Below are 15,092 nucleotides of genomic sequence, written 5' to 3'. Positions count from 1 at the left end.
GGACCACGTCAGTGTCTTCTTGGGTAAATGTAGTCAGAGTATGCTCAGAGAGAGGCGGGATGAAGGAACCAGTGTCAGAGTTTCTGAGAAACGTTCATGTGACAGGGATCATCAAAGGTCAGATGACACTGGCTCTGGTGATTTCTAAGAAAGACATCTTCTTAATCTTTAAATGATGTGAAAATCTGGTGACATGCTGCATTTTTCTCTTATTAAAACGTCCGGTGCACACTTACTGATACAGCTCCTCACTTTAATAAAACTCCTTCAAATAAAGTTAATGGTTAAAATGGCTTACACACTACTAATATCAAAACTGCGTCATTCACAGTGAAAAAACGTATTTAAACTTATTAGAGGCATAGAGTGATGTCATTGTGACAATCCAATTAAATCTGGCTTCCATCCAATGAGGTCGACACGTCAAAGACTGACAAAAAACCCTGTAACGTAGAAACTATGACCCTTACAAGTGAGGTGTGTACTGCCAGCATATAGAAAGTACCACGTAAAGATTTAGATATGCTAGAATGATCTGCAGGTTGACGTGATAACAGAGGTGTGGACTCGAGTCACATGACTTGGACTCCAGTCAGACTCGAGTCGTTAATTTTATGACTTTAGACTTGACTTGAAAAAATGTTCTAAGACTGTGACTTGACTTGGACTTTTACACCAATGACCTGGGACTTGATATTTCACCCCAAATATAAAATTTAACACGCATATTATATTATATAGAAAGTGTGCACCATTAATTCAATTGATTCATTTATTCAAACCACACTCCGTACGTATGTGTGCGTGAGCTGTAGCACAGCCAATCAAATTAACCAGATTTTTTTTAAAAAAGAAAAAAAAAACGCTCAAAAATGCTGCAAGGAGATATTTTTTTCAGGTACATAAACTATGAAGTAGTCAACAAAAAACCGAAATGCAATATGCAAAACATGCAAGAAGAGAATCACAGACAGATGGAGCAGCTTCCAACTTTCAAGAAGTTGCATAAAGAACGTAGGCAGTGCTTCTCTCTTGCTACGATGAGATCATGACTTCATCTAACTAGCAAATGTTTTCCAGGCTACGTTGGTGATGCAGTTTTTTTAAATGTGTATGATATTTTTGTCATGCGATTTTAAAGCCGGTCCTACAAGCGCATCCAAGAATAACATGCAGCTTATCTCAGAACTGTCGGTGAAAATTATTCTTGGAGCTAGGTTTAATTGAGCTGCATTTTAAAGAGGTGCAATTTCACAATTTGTGTATATTTTCTAAGTTCACTATTTTGTCATGTGTTGAGAAAAACACAGATTTAAAAATCACATGGTCTAATATTTACATTTAGCATAACTGCAACATACTTTTTTCTTTTTTTTTTTTTTAAAGACTCGAAAGGACTCGAAATTCAAAGTTTCAGACTTGTGACTTGACTCGGACTTTTACACCAGTGACTTGAGACTCGACTCTGACTGGCCTGACATTACTTGAGACTTGACTTGAGGATAAAGACTTGAGACTTACTTGAGACTTGCAAAACAATGACTTGGTCCCACCTCTGCGTGATAATGCCTTATAGAGCCAATTAAATCTGCCATTGTTTGTGTTGACAATATACAATATTCTTAATATCACGCCACCTTGGACCCATAAAATAAACGATCAAGTGTAAATAAAGTGAAATGAGCGTTCAGGCGCGGCCGTCATGGATAACTTGTTTTTATTTGTACGTCCAATGAGTGTTAACAAACCCAACACAGAGGTTAGCATCCAGGTCTACAGCAGGGGGCGCTCAAACACACTAAAGCTCTGAGAACATCGGACAGGAAGGAAACCAGCAAACATCTTCACATCTGTACAAATGTACACTCAGTCTGTCTGTCCGTCCGCCAGCAGGTCACAGTTTGAATCCGAGGGCGTCGATGGAGATCCGGCTTCAGGTGGCGTTTTCTTCACCTCTCTATGATTCAAAGTGAAACTTACACAAACTTTATTACTCTCTGCACTAGTAAGCAAGCTGTTGAGCAGATTCAAGGTTAAAGTTAAACTGGGGTTAAAATGTGCTTTCGAGACTAAACTCACAGTGTGTCATCACTCAAACAAACTCGTCAGTAAGAAAACATGAAGCCAAAGTCCAACGTCACCTCAGACACATTCACTGGGCTTGTAGGAACAAAGTAATATAAAACAGCGCCACCAGCTGGCTGCAGGGGAACATTCACAGGGGGAGAGATACGCTTTACAAAGCAGTGCAAATCAGAGTCTCAGTGTGATGGAGGAGAGGGAAATGTACAAAATGAGACCAGCGCAGTGAAGCAGAGGAGCGCTGCCGTGGTCGCCGAGCATGTTTCACATCCCATCCTTAGCATCGGCGTTTAGTGCCAGGATGACCATATTTAGACGAGAAGGTGGAGCCTAATCAGCAGAAATAAAGACTGGATACAGAAGATGAACATAAGTTCAGAGTCTGAAAAGTGAACCCAATGTGGAAGCAGTTCCCTCTAATGACCAGCAGGGGGCAGCGAGGGCTGGAATAAGAAGCCCGAAGTCTGAAAGAACTGAGGAAATGAAATCCTACTTGTTATCACCTTCATGATGAATTTATCATTTCACCTGACAGTTTAGGTCTTTATGAACGCAGCATGATGTCATTTTTTATGAGAGTTAAAAAGCAGGAGTGTTCAGTTCCCTCGATTTCACAGGGACCAAAAGCTGATGTCACGGTACCTACATCCAACTTTTATGTCCAAGATGGAAGTCTGACCTTTGGAGTGGACGCCTGCCATCAGAGCTTTTAAAGACCTCGATAAATCAACAGTGACTGTGTCAAAACGCTGAATTAGTCTTTTATAAACAAGCCTTAATTAGTTCTGAATGCGTGTACTGAACAGCCCTTACACACATTACTTGGTGGACTTTTGTCACATGACAGTAAAGTGCTTTTCTGTAGAATGTGGACTGTTGCATTTCAGGATATTCAGCGTTTTCCAGCAAGAGTCGTAAGCAACAAAAGCTACATCTGATGTTTCTGGTTACGCTACTTTTAGCATCAAAGAGGTAGTCGAACTATAAAGACTTTTTGTACTTTCGACGGTCAGCTGAATTCTAGTCATTAACTGCTGTATGCTGCAGATTTCATTGCTTTTTAATGTCCTTTCAGGTTTTCAGACTTTATTTTGGTTGTTTTCTTTTCTGAATTGTCACCCAGCTGCCTGAACAGTGTTTAGAGGAGCTGCAGGTTTTAGCACTTCCACATTGGTTTCAGTTTTAAGCCCTGAAGTTCTTATTTACCTCCCATCCTTTAAAGCGAGTGTTATCCTCATCGTAACTACAGCACTCCTGTGGTAAACTAGCTTATCTTTTAGTTTTAGTTCTGAAGATAGAACAGCTGAAACATCATCAGGCACCACAGCCGCCCTCTGCGTCACTCGCAGCCTAAATTAGAGGAATGCATTCATGTTACAAACAAGTATTTTACATAATCTTTCAGTCTTCAAGAGCAGGAGCTGATTTCACACGATCTAGGGTCAGTCAGGAGGTTCTGACGGTCCTGAATCCCCGTTGAAACGAGGCCGAGTGCACTTCCTCCGGGGTCGGGTGCGGTCGTACAATCTGCTGCAGGAGCGGTGGGTGAAAATGATCTGCAGGCAGAAGCACGCTGCTGTCTGACAACAGCAACTATCCTGCAAATGGAACGTTGACTGAGCGTCGCAGCGACTCTTTGCAGCAGTGTTTGGTCCTCCAGAGGAGCAATCGTTACTTGGATATATTCAGCGTTTCAGTTTATATGCAGTATTTTCATCATATTTTCTATCAGAGCTGAAATTTCTTCCTGCCGTGGTGATGTCACAGATCTCAACTCTTCATTTGGAGTGATTTTTTTTTCTTTTCAGACGGACATGCAATGAACTGCATGGCAACAACAGCAAGAGGGGGAACTTTTTCTTTTTTCTCACATTTCTTTTAATCATATTTGAGCATTCCTTCCCCCGTCGACACACATCGACAGCCAGAGGAGACACGAGAACAGTCTTAGAGATGGACGTCATGGTTTGTTTACTGGCTGTAAAGAGCTGCAGGATTCTTCTTATACTTGCAGATGTAGTTGTGGTAGAGAGATAATAGAGGGAGAGAGTTTACCTATGATCACAACAGTGTGACTGTGTTGTTTTATGTATGTGTGTGTCTGTGTGTGTGTATGTGCTGTACACTGAGTCTTTATTTCCCAGTGGCTTCACTGGTGGAGTCCCAGCCAGTGGGTGGTGTCGGCTGGTTTTGGGCGGTGCTCCTCCCTCAGTACTCGCTCAGGTTGTGCCATTTGGAGATCTGCCGGCGGGGGTTTTCGCACACGTCCCTCCAGTGGGAGGCTCCAGAGGGGGAGGGGCTGTGGAGGCCGAGCAGGAGGCGACCCAGGACCTCGTTCTTGGTGGTCCGGTCGAAGTCGACCACCAGGAACTCCACAGAGATCTCGGGCAGAAGCTCGGGCGGGATGTCGTAGATGAAGGACTCATTGAAGACCGGGTTTAGCGTGCACTTCTTCACGTGGGTCTTCTTCTTGGCGATGCGCTTACGGCCATAGAAGACGTTCACCTTCACATAGGGGTCTGAGGACAGAAGGAGAACGGTCTAAGATCAAGCTTCGATGTTTGACAAATATCCTCTTACATCAATATAAGAACAAACAACAATTGCACAGCAGCTCTATAGCATGTTGTTTATCAGGGGGTGTTTGGATATGCGTGGATAGTTTATGAATAAATCAATCAATTCAGGTGCTTTAGGCCGACTCGCTCCATGCTGCATGTTCCAACCACAACATTGACTGTGCCTCAAAAAACAGAAAAATATCTTCTAAGCAAGTCAGACTGAACGCTGAGCGTCTTCCTGCTCTCTGTCCTGCTTTCTACTCACTGGCTGACAGGCCGGTGATGTCCATCTTGGGGAGGTGTCGAGCCTTCAGGACGACCACGCTGAGGCGATGAGACACCGGCTGGTAGGACAGAGACGCCAGCAGCTCTCCACGACTCTCGCACTAAAACACACAACAGAGGGAACAAAGTTAGCGTTGTATCCGGGTGACTGTTTCTTGTTTACGGTGTTTTCTCTCGTCCACTGCTCGCATGTTTGACGATCCAACATTAAACTGATAAGAGACGGAACAACAGCGAGGCTGTCACTGACACAGACTGAGCAGCTGGCTGCCATGGTAACGCAGAGAGCAGACAACAGGGTCAGTTAGTCACGTATGTAAAGTGCCAGGACCACTGCTGTCAATCATGAGTGCAAACACTAACAGGAAGCTTTAGCCTCATGTGACTTCTAACTCTGTCATTTAGGATGGAAACAACCAAAAACAGACCCAACTGTGAACATGATTTTATATTTATTAGAAACTGAGAACTTTATTGGTTAAGAAAAATGGGCTGGACATCACGTCACTATTATGTTGCTGCTTCCTGCTGCATATGAGAGTCACTAACTGTGACTTCAGCTGTATACAAATACAGTACATCAGAAACGTCTTGATGCATCTCCATCATCCAGGAAAGTAAATGGCCTGTATTTGTATAGCGCTTTACTAGTGCCTAAGGACCCCAAAGCGCTCTACACATCCAGTCACACACACATTCACACACACATTCACACACACGTAGCGTTTTCAGTGGGAGAAACGTTTCGTCACTCATCCAGGTGACGTCTTCAGTCTCAGTCAGCTGAGACTGAAGACGTCACCTGGATGAGTGACGAAACGTTTCTCTGAAAACATCCAGATGAACAGACTCAACTTTTGGAGATTACATCAGAAACATATTTATATGAGGGCACTGTTTCAGTGCTGATCTGGGATAGGGCTGCCACAAACGATTATTTTGATAGTCGACTAGTCACCGATTATTTTTGCGATTAGTCGACTAATCACATCATCATCCATTGAACGTAAAAGTACAGCTTATTGCACCAGCAGCATCTGCTCTTATATAACTATCATTAGCTTACAGCTTTAAGTGTTTAAGGTCTGTGCTAACTAACAATAAAGACAAGATGATAGTTTATTACATTTTAATGAAATGTGCAGATTGTTTCGGTGGAGTTTAATAAACTCAGCCGATTTACTCAGGAACAAATAAAATACTGAAAAAAGCCAAACAATAACATTTTTAAGTTATCTAAGTGACTTGTATATGTTTAACCTGAGTAGGGCGGTGGGTTTGAAAACGATCTGCCGGGAGTCCGGTGCTCTCATGGCCCCCGGCTAGCTATCGAGCTAGTGGGTAACAGACGTCTCCGAAAATGTCGGAGCGCTTTTGAAAATATGTGGTGTCTTGATAAACTGAGCAGATATTTGAGGTTTACACAGCTACATTCTTACCTGAAAACATGTTAAACGTTTATTTTGTGACCCAGAAAGAATAATAAGAGTAATATTAAAACTAACTAGCTGCCGCCATTGTTGGAAACTGAGCTGGGCTGCGCTATGAATTCTGGGACAGAGCTACTTCTTCTTCGGGGTTTAACGGCAGCTGGCATCCTTGTACATGCAGTGCTGCCATCTTCTGTTTCAGTCCGTTATTACACTCTTAAATCCTGCTACTTATTCCTGCATCTTTTGTGATCTTACAAAGCTTCAAACGACGCGTCGACTATTAAATCAGTCGTCGACGATTTTGATAGTCGACGTAATCGTGACTAGTCGACTAATCGTGGCAGCCCTAATCTGGGATCAGACTAGAAGTCTGTTCCACGACTGTTTCAAATACAACTACCATTAGTTTTATTACAGCTGCAGCAAAGCCTCGCTCACCTGCATGTTCCTCTTGGTGATCTGCTGGCTCAGGTGGACTCGGCCCGTGCTCGGGTCCACGCCCTTCAGCGGCACCACTGCCTCCCCGATGACATCATCGCGGGCAAAGCGGTCAAAGCTGAGGACCAGGAAGTGCAGGGTGAGCTCAGGCAGCGAGCTGTAGGCCACGCCGTAGAAAGTGAAGGTCTCATCAAACAGTGGGTCCAGGGTCTTCCTCAGGACGCGGGTCTTGACGCGGTGCTTCTTCTCGGGGAGGATGGTCATCTTCACGTAGGGGTCTGAACTACCCGCCTGCTCGTCCATGGCGGGGAGGCCCCGGGCGCCGACGATGGTCACTACCAGAGCCTTCTTGGGGAAGTTGTAGTCGACGGTGAGGCTGATGGAGCCCAGGCTGGGCTCGGGCTCGGGCTCTGAGGAGGCGGGGGTAAAGGGGGACGCCGTCTTACTGCTGGTCTGGCTGCTGCTGGCTGAGCTGCTGTCCAGGCAGCAGTAGTCAGCACGGACTGGTAAAGCCCGCTCCAGCCGACCCTGGCCGTGGGCGGCGTCTGCGCCGGCAGGAGGGACCAGGTGACTCATCTGCAGCTGACCGGGGACATCCAGGATGTTGTTCTCGGCGTCCACAAGCACCATCCCCCTCCCGGCGGTGCCCGCTGTGGTGCAGCCTCGCTCTCCGTCACGGTCGGAACGGTCGGCACGCCGGATGCCGCGCACGATCCTTTTGCTGCTGCTGAGGGATTCTGGGTAAATGCTGATCCCCTTTAGCATGTGGATAAACTTGTAGGGCGGATCCTCCGAGTCATAGTAACGGTCCCCGTGCAGCTTGTAGCGCCCAGAGATTCGGAGGTAACGGCGCTGACAGAAGGACCAGAGCAGCACCAGAACCACCACGACCAAAACCAAAACACCAGCCCCCAGGAAGCCCGCCAGCACCGGAGACATGGCTGCGAGAGAGAGAGCGACAGTGGAGTGAGTCAGACACAACAGGCTGCTGTTCAGTCAACACACAAACACGCAGTTTATCCCAGTGTGACGCCATTTGTAACCCTGAAGTCTGCCATCCACCGCACAGCAGGGTCCAGGACTTTCAGAATAATCCCTCACTGGGAGAACAAACTGCAGTTATCAGGAGGACAAATAATTAAAAACACTAAACCGAGTAACCAAATATAACCGAACGCTTTGCCCAATTAACATCTGTTTGTGGGCGGAGCCAAGAGGACTTTTGAATATCGAGTAATCGGATACGAAGTAGTCGTCTTATTAATCAGCAACAGTAAATATTCAAAACAAATCTTAAATAAACTGTTAATTTTTTCCATTTTAGAAATCGCAGTACTTTGAGTGGTTTACATAACGTGCCAGCGTAACGCTTGTAGTGTGTTTATGTTTATTTTCTCAAGTGCAAAAATAATTAAATAATAAAAACAGTAATTAAATATAAAATGAGACAGAAAATAGTCTTTACTCTGTATTTTGGGAGGCGTATCACTGCCTCGTGTATGATGTAGTAGGGCTGGGCGATATGACCCAAAATTCATATCTCGATATTTTTTAGCTGGATGGCGATATAAGATATATATCTCGATTTTTTTTTAAAGCCATAAGTTAAGAACAAAAAGAGAGTTCTTAGTCACACTGTGTCCCAGATGTCACACGGGCACTTTTATTTACATACAGCGTAGATATACATGAAGAAATTACTCAAAAATAAATTATCAGCATTTATTAAATAATCATGGTCCATAAATAAAAGAAAACAATGTTGTTTTTGTGCGTAACAAAAAGCTCACAATTGTGCAGTCAAAATGTAAACTAATAGACGCTGAGCATAATAACAAAGAGACAGATTTCACAGCTGCACCACGTCTCTGAACAGGTGCCATTTGTGGTCCTTATACACACACAGTACGTATCACTCCGCGAGGCTCCTCCCCGGTAGCCGTAATCCTCCGACAATCCATCAAGCCGTGCAGCTCCGTAGCTTAGCAAAGTCATATTAAAACATTTGACAGATTGCTGAGCGCTGTGTACCACATAAAATCGGTTCGCGGTCAGTAAGCACAACCAGAATTCATACATAAGGCGCGCTGTCGATTTTTGAGAAAATGAAAGGATTTTAGGCCGTGCAGCACCTCCTGGCTGCATGTCGTTAGCGCGGTTAGCTCGTTAGCGCGATTAGCTCGCTAACACGTTGACGCCGTCCAGCCCCACGCACAGTAACTCGCTAACGGAGATTTTCCGCTTTCATCTTGTCATTGCCTGCAGGTGAAGCTATGGGGGAGGCGGAGTTGTGTTCAGTGAAGGAGAGGCGAGGCAGAGTAACGTTGTGTAGAGACAAAAGTGGACGAAAGAGAGGCAAACTTGCGGCTCCACAAGTATAATTATAACGTAACATAGACTATATCGATATAAACGATATTGTCACATCTTATATCTCGTATGAAAATATATCGATATTTTTAAAAAACTCGATATATCGCCCAGCCCTATGATGTAGCTTTACTGTCTTCATGTGTGAGTCCTTGTGTGTGTGAGATTTAAAGGAGCATGTGATGACTGCAACAGTGTGTAAAACACATGTTGAGACGGTGTGGATGTTAATAATTAATGTTAATAATACTTCAGTGTTGCACTGACCCATTTGTGTTTTTACTTTATTTACTTAGATTTTATAGAAATGATAATCTGCAGCGTAGTGCCCCCCGTGCCCTCCTTTAGACTCTCCCCTGCTCGCTTCAGGTTCACTGACAGGAAGTAAGAAAGCTGCCGTCTGACTTCAGCTGCCCGATTTGAAGCTAAGTCAAGCTACGTTAACAGTTGGTCTGCAGACGCACACTTTTATTTTAACTTCTGTAGTTAGCTAGTTAGTTATTTGGTGAATCGCTGCAGTCCTCACAGAGACCGTCAGTGTTTCCCTTCCATATAATCCAAATCTAAGAGGTGGAGATATTCGAGCACTGGGACCACCAGAGAGCGCAGACTGTAGCATCCTACAGCAGCTAGGGCAGCGCAGTCGGTGACAGCATATTTAAAAACAGTAACACAGAGTGAAGTCACCACATCGACTCTCCGAGGATCTCATTAGAAACATCTGAGCACTGGGCGGAGGAAGAGCAGAGAGGCGGGGTTTGTGGAGCTCTTTGTTTGCTGGGTATAAAAGAGTATTGTTGTGAGTCACACAAGGGCACACTGATGCTACGCGCGCGCGCACACACACACACACACACACACACACACACACACACACACACACACACACACACACACAGTAGCTTTCCCAGAGAAACTGCACTGATGTACTGACTTGGTATTCACTGAATGCTGAGGTAGAATTCAGTGTGCTACCCAGCAGCTAAAGCAAAACGTAGCGAGCTGTAGCTTCAATATGTCGGTGATCAGGCCGGACGCAAAGCATCCACAGAGAGAGGACGCAGTTAGTAAATGTCCATCCCAGAAAACTAGTGCGAGAAAAACCTTTTCAATTGATCCACTGAGTCACTGGGATTCTTGGAAAGCTGCAGGGAGCTCGTGTTTCTGCCACTTTACACACTGTTCTCTGAAAGTCCTCATGTCCCAGAATCTCTCCACCCCAGGTGGAGGATGCAACGTTAGCAGAGTGTATCCACCTCTCATTGGAAGGCTCCAGACTCCTAAACACTGCCACACAGCCTGAAGCAGCCCCGTAGCGCGAGGCTGCCCTTGGCATTTCCACAGCAGCCAAAACATGAAAAGCAACCTCGCTGAATGAAATAAACACACAACCGCAGAACAAAAGCCAAAGAGAGGTGAAAAAACACACAAGAGCAAGAGCAGAACTGAGGTGAAGAACTCCATCAAATCTAAGAAGCTTCATTAGTAAAATCTATTTACTGCAACTTCACCAACATCTGCTATTGTGTCTCCATCACAGCTCAGCAGAGCTGCTCCAGAATGAATGACCTACTTTGTTTGGCTCCTATAGGCTTTAAATTGTGATGAGTAACCAATCAGATTCTTCTGCAGGCGGGACACTGCTGCTGGTGACAGAAACGGCTGCGTCAGAACCACATCAGCGCGTGTTTCAGTCAGATTAAAGGAAACAACGCTAAATAAAATATGAATAAAACAATAAACTGCTCGTGTTGATGAAGTGAACTGTGTGATTAGCTGTGGTTACAGCATTTACAGCTTCACGCAGTCTGTGCCTGGTACACTGTGTCACACACTTGAAGCCTCCCTGTTTCCTCTTTGCTGTCAGTGTTTTGACTCATATGCAGGTCTGACGTGTTTCTGCTGCTGAGGTGACGGACACAGAGTCGCTGCTCAAAGTGTAAAAGCTGCAGAATCAAAGTCCAGAAAATCCTCCTTCCTGTTTGTTCTCGCTTTTCATTCAGACTCCATCAGATGATGTCATGTTTTGGAAAGAGCTGAAAGCAGCTGAGCTCGCTGCCTGGCAACTCTGGGACACACACACACACATGTTGGGCATTCATATCTTGTGGGGACATCTAATTGACATAATGCTTTCCTGAGCCACTTACCCTAAACTTAACCATAACCCCTCTGCAACCCTGACACTAAAACCACATTTTGAGTCTCAACAATGCCTTCAAACTTGTGGGGACCACGATTTTCGGTCCCTATAAGGGCTGTTGGTCCCCTAAAACTTCCAATTTTTGGTCCCCACAAAGATATGAATACACGCTCCTGCTCACACACACACACACTGAGGAGAAGCTCACAGTCTCTGATCTGCTCGGTTTATTCTCAGCAGTTTAAATCATCACTTAATGTGATTTCTCACGGAGTAACCAGTTCATCTGTAACCTGTGTCTGTTCTGACCTTTGTCTCTGACTGATTACACTCGATTAAAGGAAAAAGTGTCCAATAACTGTAATTGCTCACATCCAGATATTTAATGACTGGAGGATACGACAGGAAGTCCGTGCTGCATGAGACGTATTCGTTTGTCTGATTGTGGAAAGAAACATAATCACAATTTTTCAGGTTTAATTGTGATTATTTAACATATCGATTCACTTAAGTAAATGCAACGAACTTACTGAATATTAAAGATGTGTCTGTACACTTGAACAATACAGATAATAAATAACACAGTGGGAGTTTTTTGGCCCAGATGGACACAGAGCGGCGCCTCAGGTGACCTGCAGGAAGTGGGAGCCACGGGGAAAGAGAAAGAGAGCTCCAGTTAATTAACAACTAACGGGCACCTGAGCTGTGCAGCGCTGAGACCCCCTGCTGACAGCTACAGACAGCTGTCTGCACAGCCGTCCTCAGGCTCCCTGCACACAGCTTCTATGTCTGGTATGTGAGGTGCGTCGAGCTCGTTCTAGTTTGTGGGGAACAACATCTTTATTTTAAGGTTGGAGGTGTAACTATATAATAATTTTACTGAACCCCCCCCCCCCCCAATTTAAACTGACAATGAAGAGAATTTAATGTCTAATATCAAACTCGTCAGTGGGATTCAGACATTATGAAAAAATGCAGTAAAGTCCAGAATGTATGGATGCTAACTCTGCACTCTGCACAGCCCTTCAGTGGGCCCAGTGACGCCTGTTGGTTTGATTAATCTGGATTAAATTTGCTGACTAAAGGTTCTCTGAGTCATCGGAGCTCAACTAAACTGGGGTTCAACATGAACTCTCGCTCTGCAGGGAAGCAGAACAAACCATTCAAGCGCACAGCTTTGTAGCTTTGCAGCTAAAACGAATGCAGAAGGTGATTGATTGTCTTTACGCTCAATGATTTGTTCACATAATCATTGGAAGCCACCATTTCTTCACACCAAAAGCTCTTTTCCAATCAGCACCGTCCTGAGCTGATCCATAACCTCAGCTGATCAGTATGTGGATCAACGAGCTCCTGAATAATACAGTGGATTGATTCAGAAGTCTTAACCTGTCATTTTAAAGCTCCCTTGTTCTGCTTATTTGCAGCTTCTGTCGGTGAAACCAGATCTTTAGGACAGAACTTCCTGTCACATACTATACGAGCCACTTTATTAGGCACACCCATTCAACTGCTTGGAATTGCAAATATGCAAATATGTCCTCAGCCAAACACGCAGGAGCGACTCAGTGCACTGAGGGATGCAGTCAAGACTCTTTGCTGAATGTGGAAGAGTCCACCAGGCACCGCTCCCGTCAAGAACAGGAAGCCGACTCAGTGGTTCAGCCTGGTGAGGTAAAGGTGTGGTTTGGTTGCACACTTTGGGCTCCTTAACGAAAAAGATCGTTAAAACCCCAAAGCTAACTGAGCACTGTTAGCTGATCTTGTGCATCTCCTTAATACTACCACAGTGGCCCATCTGCCGATGGCTGCTTCCGGCAGCGTAACAGACCACGTCACAAACTGCAGATCACCTCAAACTGGTTTCTTTAACATGATGGTGACTCCACTGGGCTCAGATCTCAGTCCAGTCGAGCACCTCTGGGATGTGGTGAAGCTGGAGATTCTCATCGTGGACACTGCCGGCAAATCTGCAGCAGCTGTGTGATGATGTCATGTGATCATAGACCAAATGTTGAATGTGTGGCATGACGACTTAGAGCAGCTGTGAAGGTAAAAGGGAGCCCAACCCAGTGCTAGCAAGCTGTGCCTAATAAAGTGGCTGAGTGTCTTCTGGGTGGATGTTCAGGCTCACCACAGACAGAGCTCTTTACTGGGTCCTTTAAACCAGCAAACAACAGAAACCTTCAATATAGATTTTTATCTAAAAATGTCAGAAAACTAGGAGCAATTATAATTTTCCACAGAAACACCATCATCCAGTTTTATGATCGCACCACAATCAGCCAATCGATTAACTGCATTTATCAGCCAGTATATATAAGATGTGGTGTAAGTCTGGATCTTCAGCTCATTTGTATTAAAAGGCGCTTCATCGATGACGTAATCGTCGTTTACTTTATTTTCCTTTCGCTGATCAGCTCCCACGCGACGATTAAACTGATTTAAAAGGTTTTTTCACTCGGAGAGCACAGACATGACGTCACCCATACACACCCCGACGGGCGCGCGCTCACGCACGAGAGCGAGGCAGACCGTGCGTGGGAGCGCCGCGAGAACGCCCTGTTTTTCTCCCCCGCGCGGGCTGCTGTTATTTTTAATTTGTCACCGATGATGCAGAGGCACGCGCGAGGCCTCGTTTAAACCCCACGCACTTTTTTCCGTGGCAGTGAAATGATGACTTAGAGGACGGTCATCTTTCCCCAACACCGTCCACTCAAACATGGCTGCGGTCACAAAATCACCGTGTGAGCTCATTTGACCGGCCTGGCAGTGGTGCCAGTCACGGGAAGATGACCCGCTCCACCCCTGAAGCATGAAAGGAAAGACTGGATGTGATGGGCTGTGCGGCCGCTTTATTCACCTGCTGCAGGCATCCGTTAAATATGTCACAGCATTTGACCCCAGTACACCCCACAGCCTAACGCAGTGAGGCCATTTAAACACGGTGGATGTGGGTGAGATGGAAAAGATACGAAGACCAAAAGGGCCTGGATCTCACCGTAGGCGGGTCCCAGCTCGCTGATATCCGCCATTTTGTGGATCGGGGCAGGATGCGGTCCTGACCGAGCGGGGAGAAAGAGCGCAGAGATGAGAAGACACCGACTGACTACCGCCCGCTTTTACTTCACATCCATAGAGGAGCGACGGATGAGAAGAGAATCACCGAAAACAAGCCGCTGATCCGGGAAAGGAAGCCTTCATACATCGGCTGACGGAGGTGTCGTCCGCTCGCTGCGTCGGTCTCCGTGTCGGTGCGCAGTGATGCTCCCGTTAGGATGCAGGGAGTCTGCGCGGAGGAGCTCGCGATGAGGCTGGCCAAAGGTTGTCTAAAAACAAGATGACTCACTCAAAGCAGGATTCCTGCGCCAACGTGTCTCATTTATTTATTTTTGTTGTGGAATCTTTATTTTTTAAAAGGACAAGGACAAAAAGTACATTCTAAAACCACATATTATCTTTATTTTTCTTTTTACATATAAATATTAAAGAATTAGAAATGTTTAAAATATATATAAATATAAGGAAAAGTACAGATCTTATAAATCTCATAAAACGTTTTTGCTTGCAAATAAGTTTGGCTGCATAATTTTGATGCAGTGTGTGAATGTAAAGGTTTATGCTGAATATGTTTGGTGATTTTTTTACTTTTATTTTTGTAAAATCCTTGTTTGAAAAAAAACCGAGAAACTTCTTAAATGAATTCTGTGCTGTGTTGCAGAGATGTCAGCTAAGCAGACCTTCCCGTCTTTTATTTATTGCTGACAGAACAGGGTTTCC

At 45.0% G+C, this 15,092-nt stretch overlaps 1 protein-coding gene across 1 annotated transcript; it reads right to left on the bottom strand.

The window, feature by feature from the left end:
• Positions 1–1,700: 1,700 nt before the first annotated feature.
• Positions 1,701–14,600, bottom strand: syt11b (synaptotagmin XIb). Its single transcript, XM_004571088.4, has 4 exons — positions 14,314–14,600; positions 6,800–7,740; positions 4,909–5,029; positions 1,701–4,601 (listed from the first exon to the last, which is right to left on the bottom strand). Exons 1-4 carry the CDS (start codon positions 14,345–14,347, stop codon positions 4,291–4,293), a joined length of 1,407 nt encoding a protein of 468 aa, XP_004571145.1. The 5' UTR covers positions 14,348–14,600; the 3' UTR covers positions 1,701–4,290.
• Positions 14,601–15,092: the final 492 nt, after the last annotated feature.

Source organism: Maylandia zebra, linkage group LG1 (assembly GCF_041146795.1).
Source record: "Maylandia zebra isolate NMK-2024a linkage group LG1, Mzebra_GT3a, whole genome shotgun sequence".
NCBI lineage: Eukaryota > Metazoa > Chordata > Actinopteri > Cichliformes > Cichlidae > Maylandia > Maylandia zebra.
This window is presented reverse-complemented; position numbering and strand designations above follow the sequence as displayed.

Excerpts from the sequence above, each read along its gene's own strand:
- syt11b (XM_004571088.4), bottom strand. The coding sequence starts at position 14,347 with ATGGCGGATATCAGCGAGCTGGGACCCGCCTACG. Across the intron at positions 5,030-6,799 it reads TCACCAAGAGGAACATGCAG|TGCGAGAGTCGTGGAGAGCT; the intron begins GTGAGCGAGGCT and ends TGTGTGTTTTAG. Across the intron at positions 4,602-4,908 it reads CATCACCGGCCTGTCAGCCA|ACCCCTATGTGAAGGTGAAC; the intron begins GTGAGTAGAAAG and ends TTCTGTCCTCAG.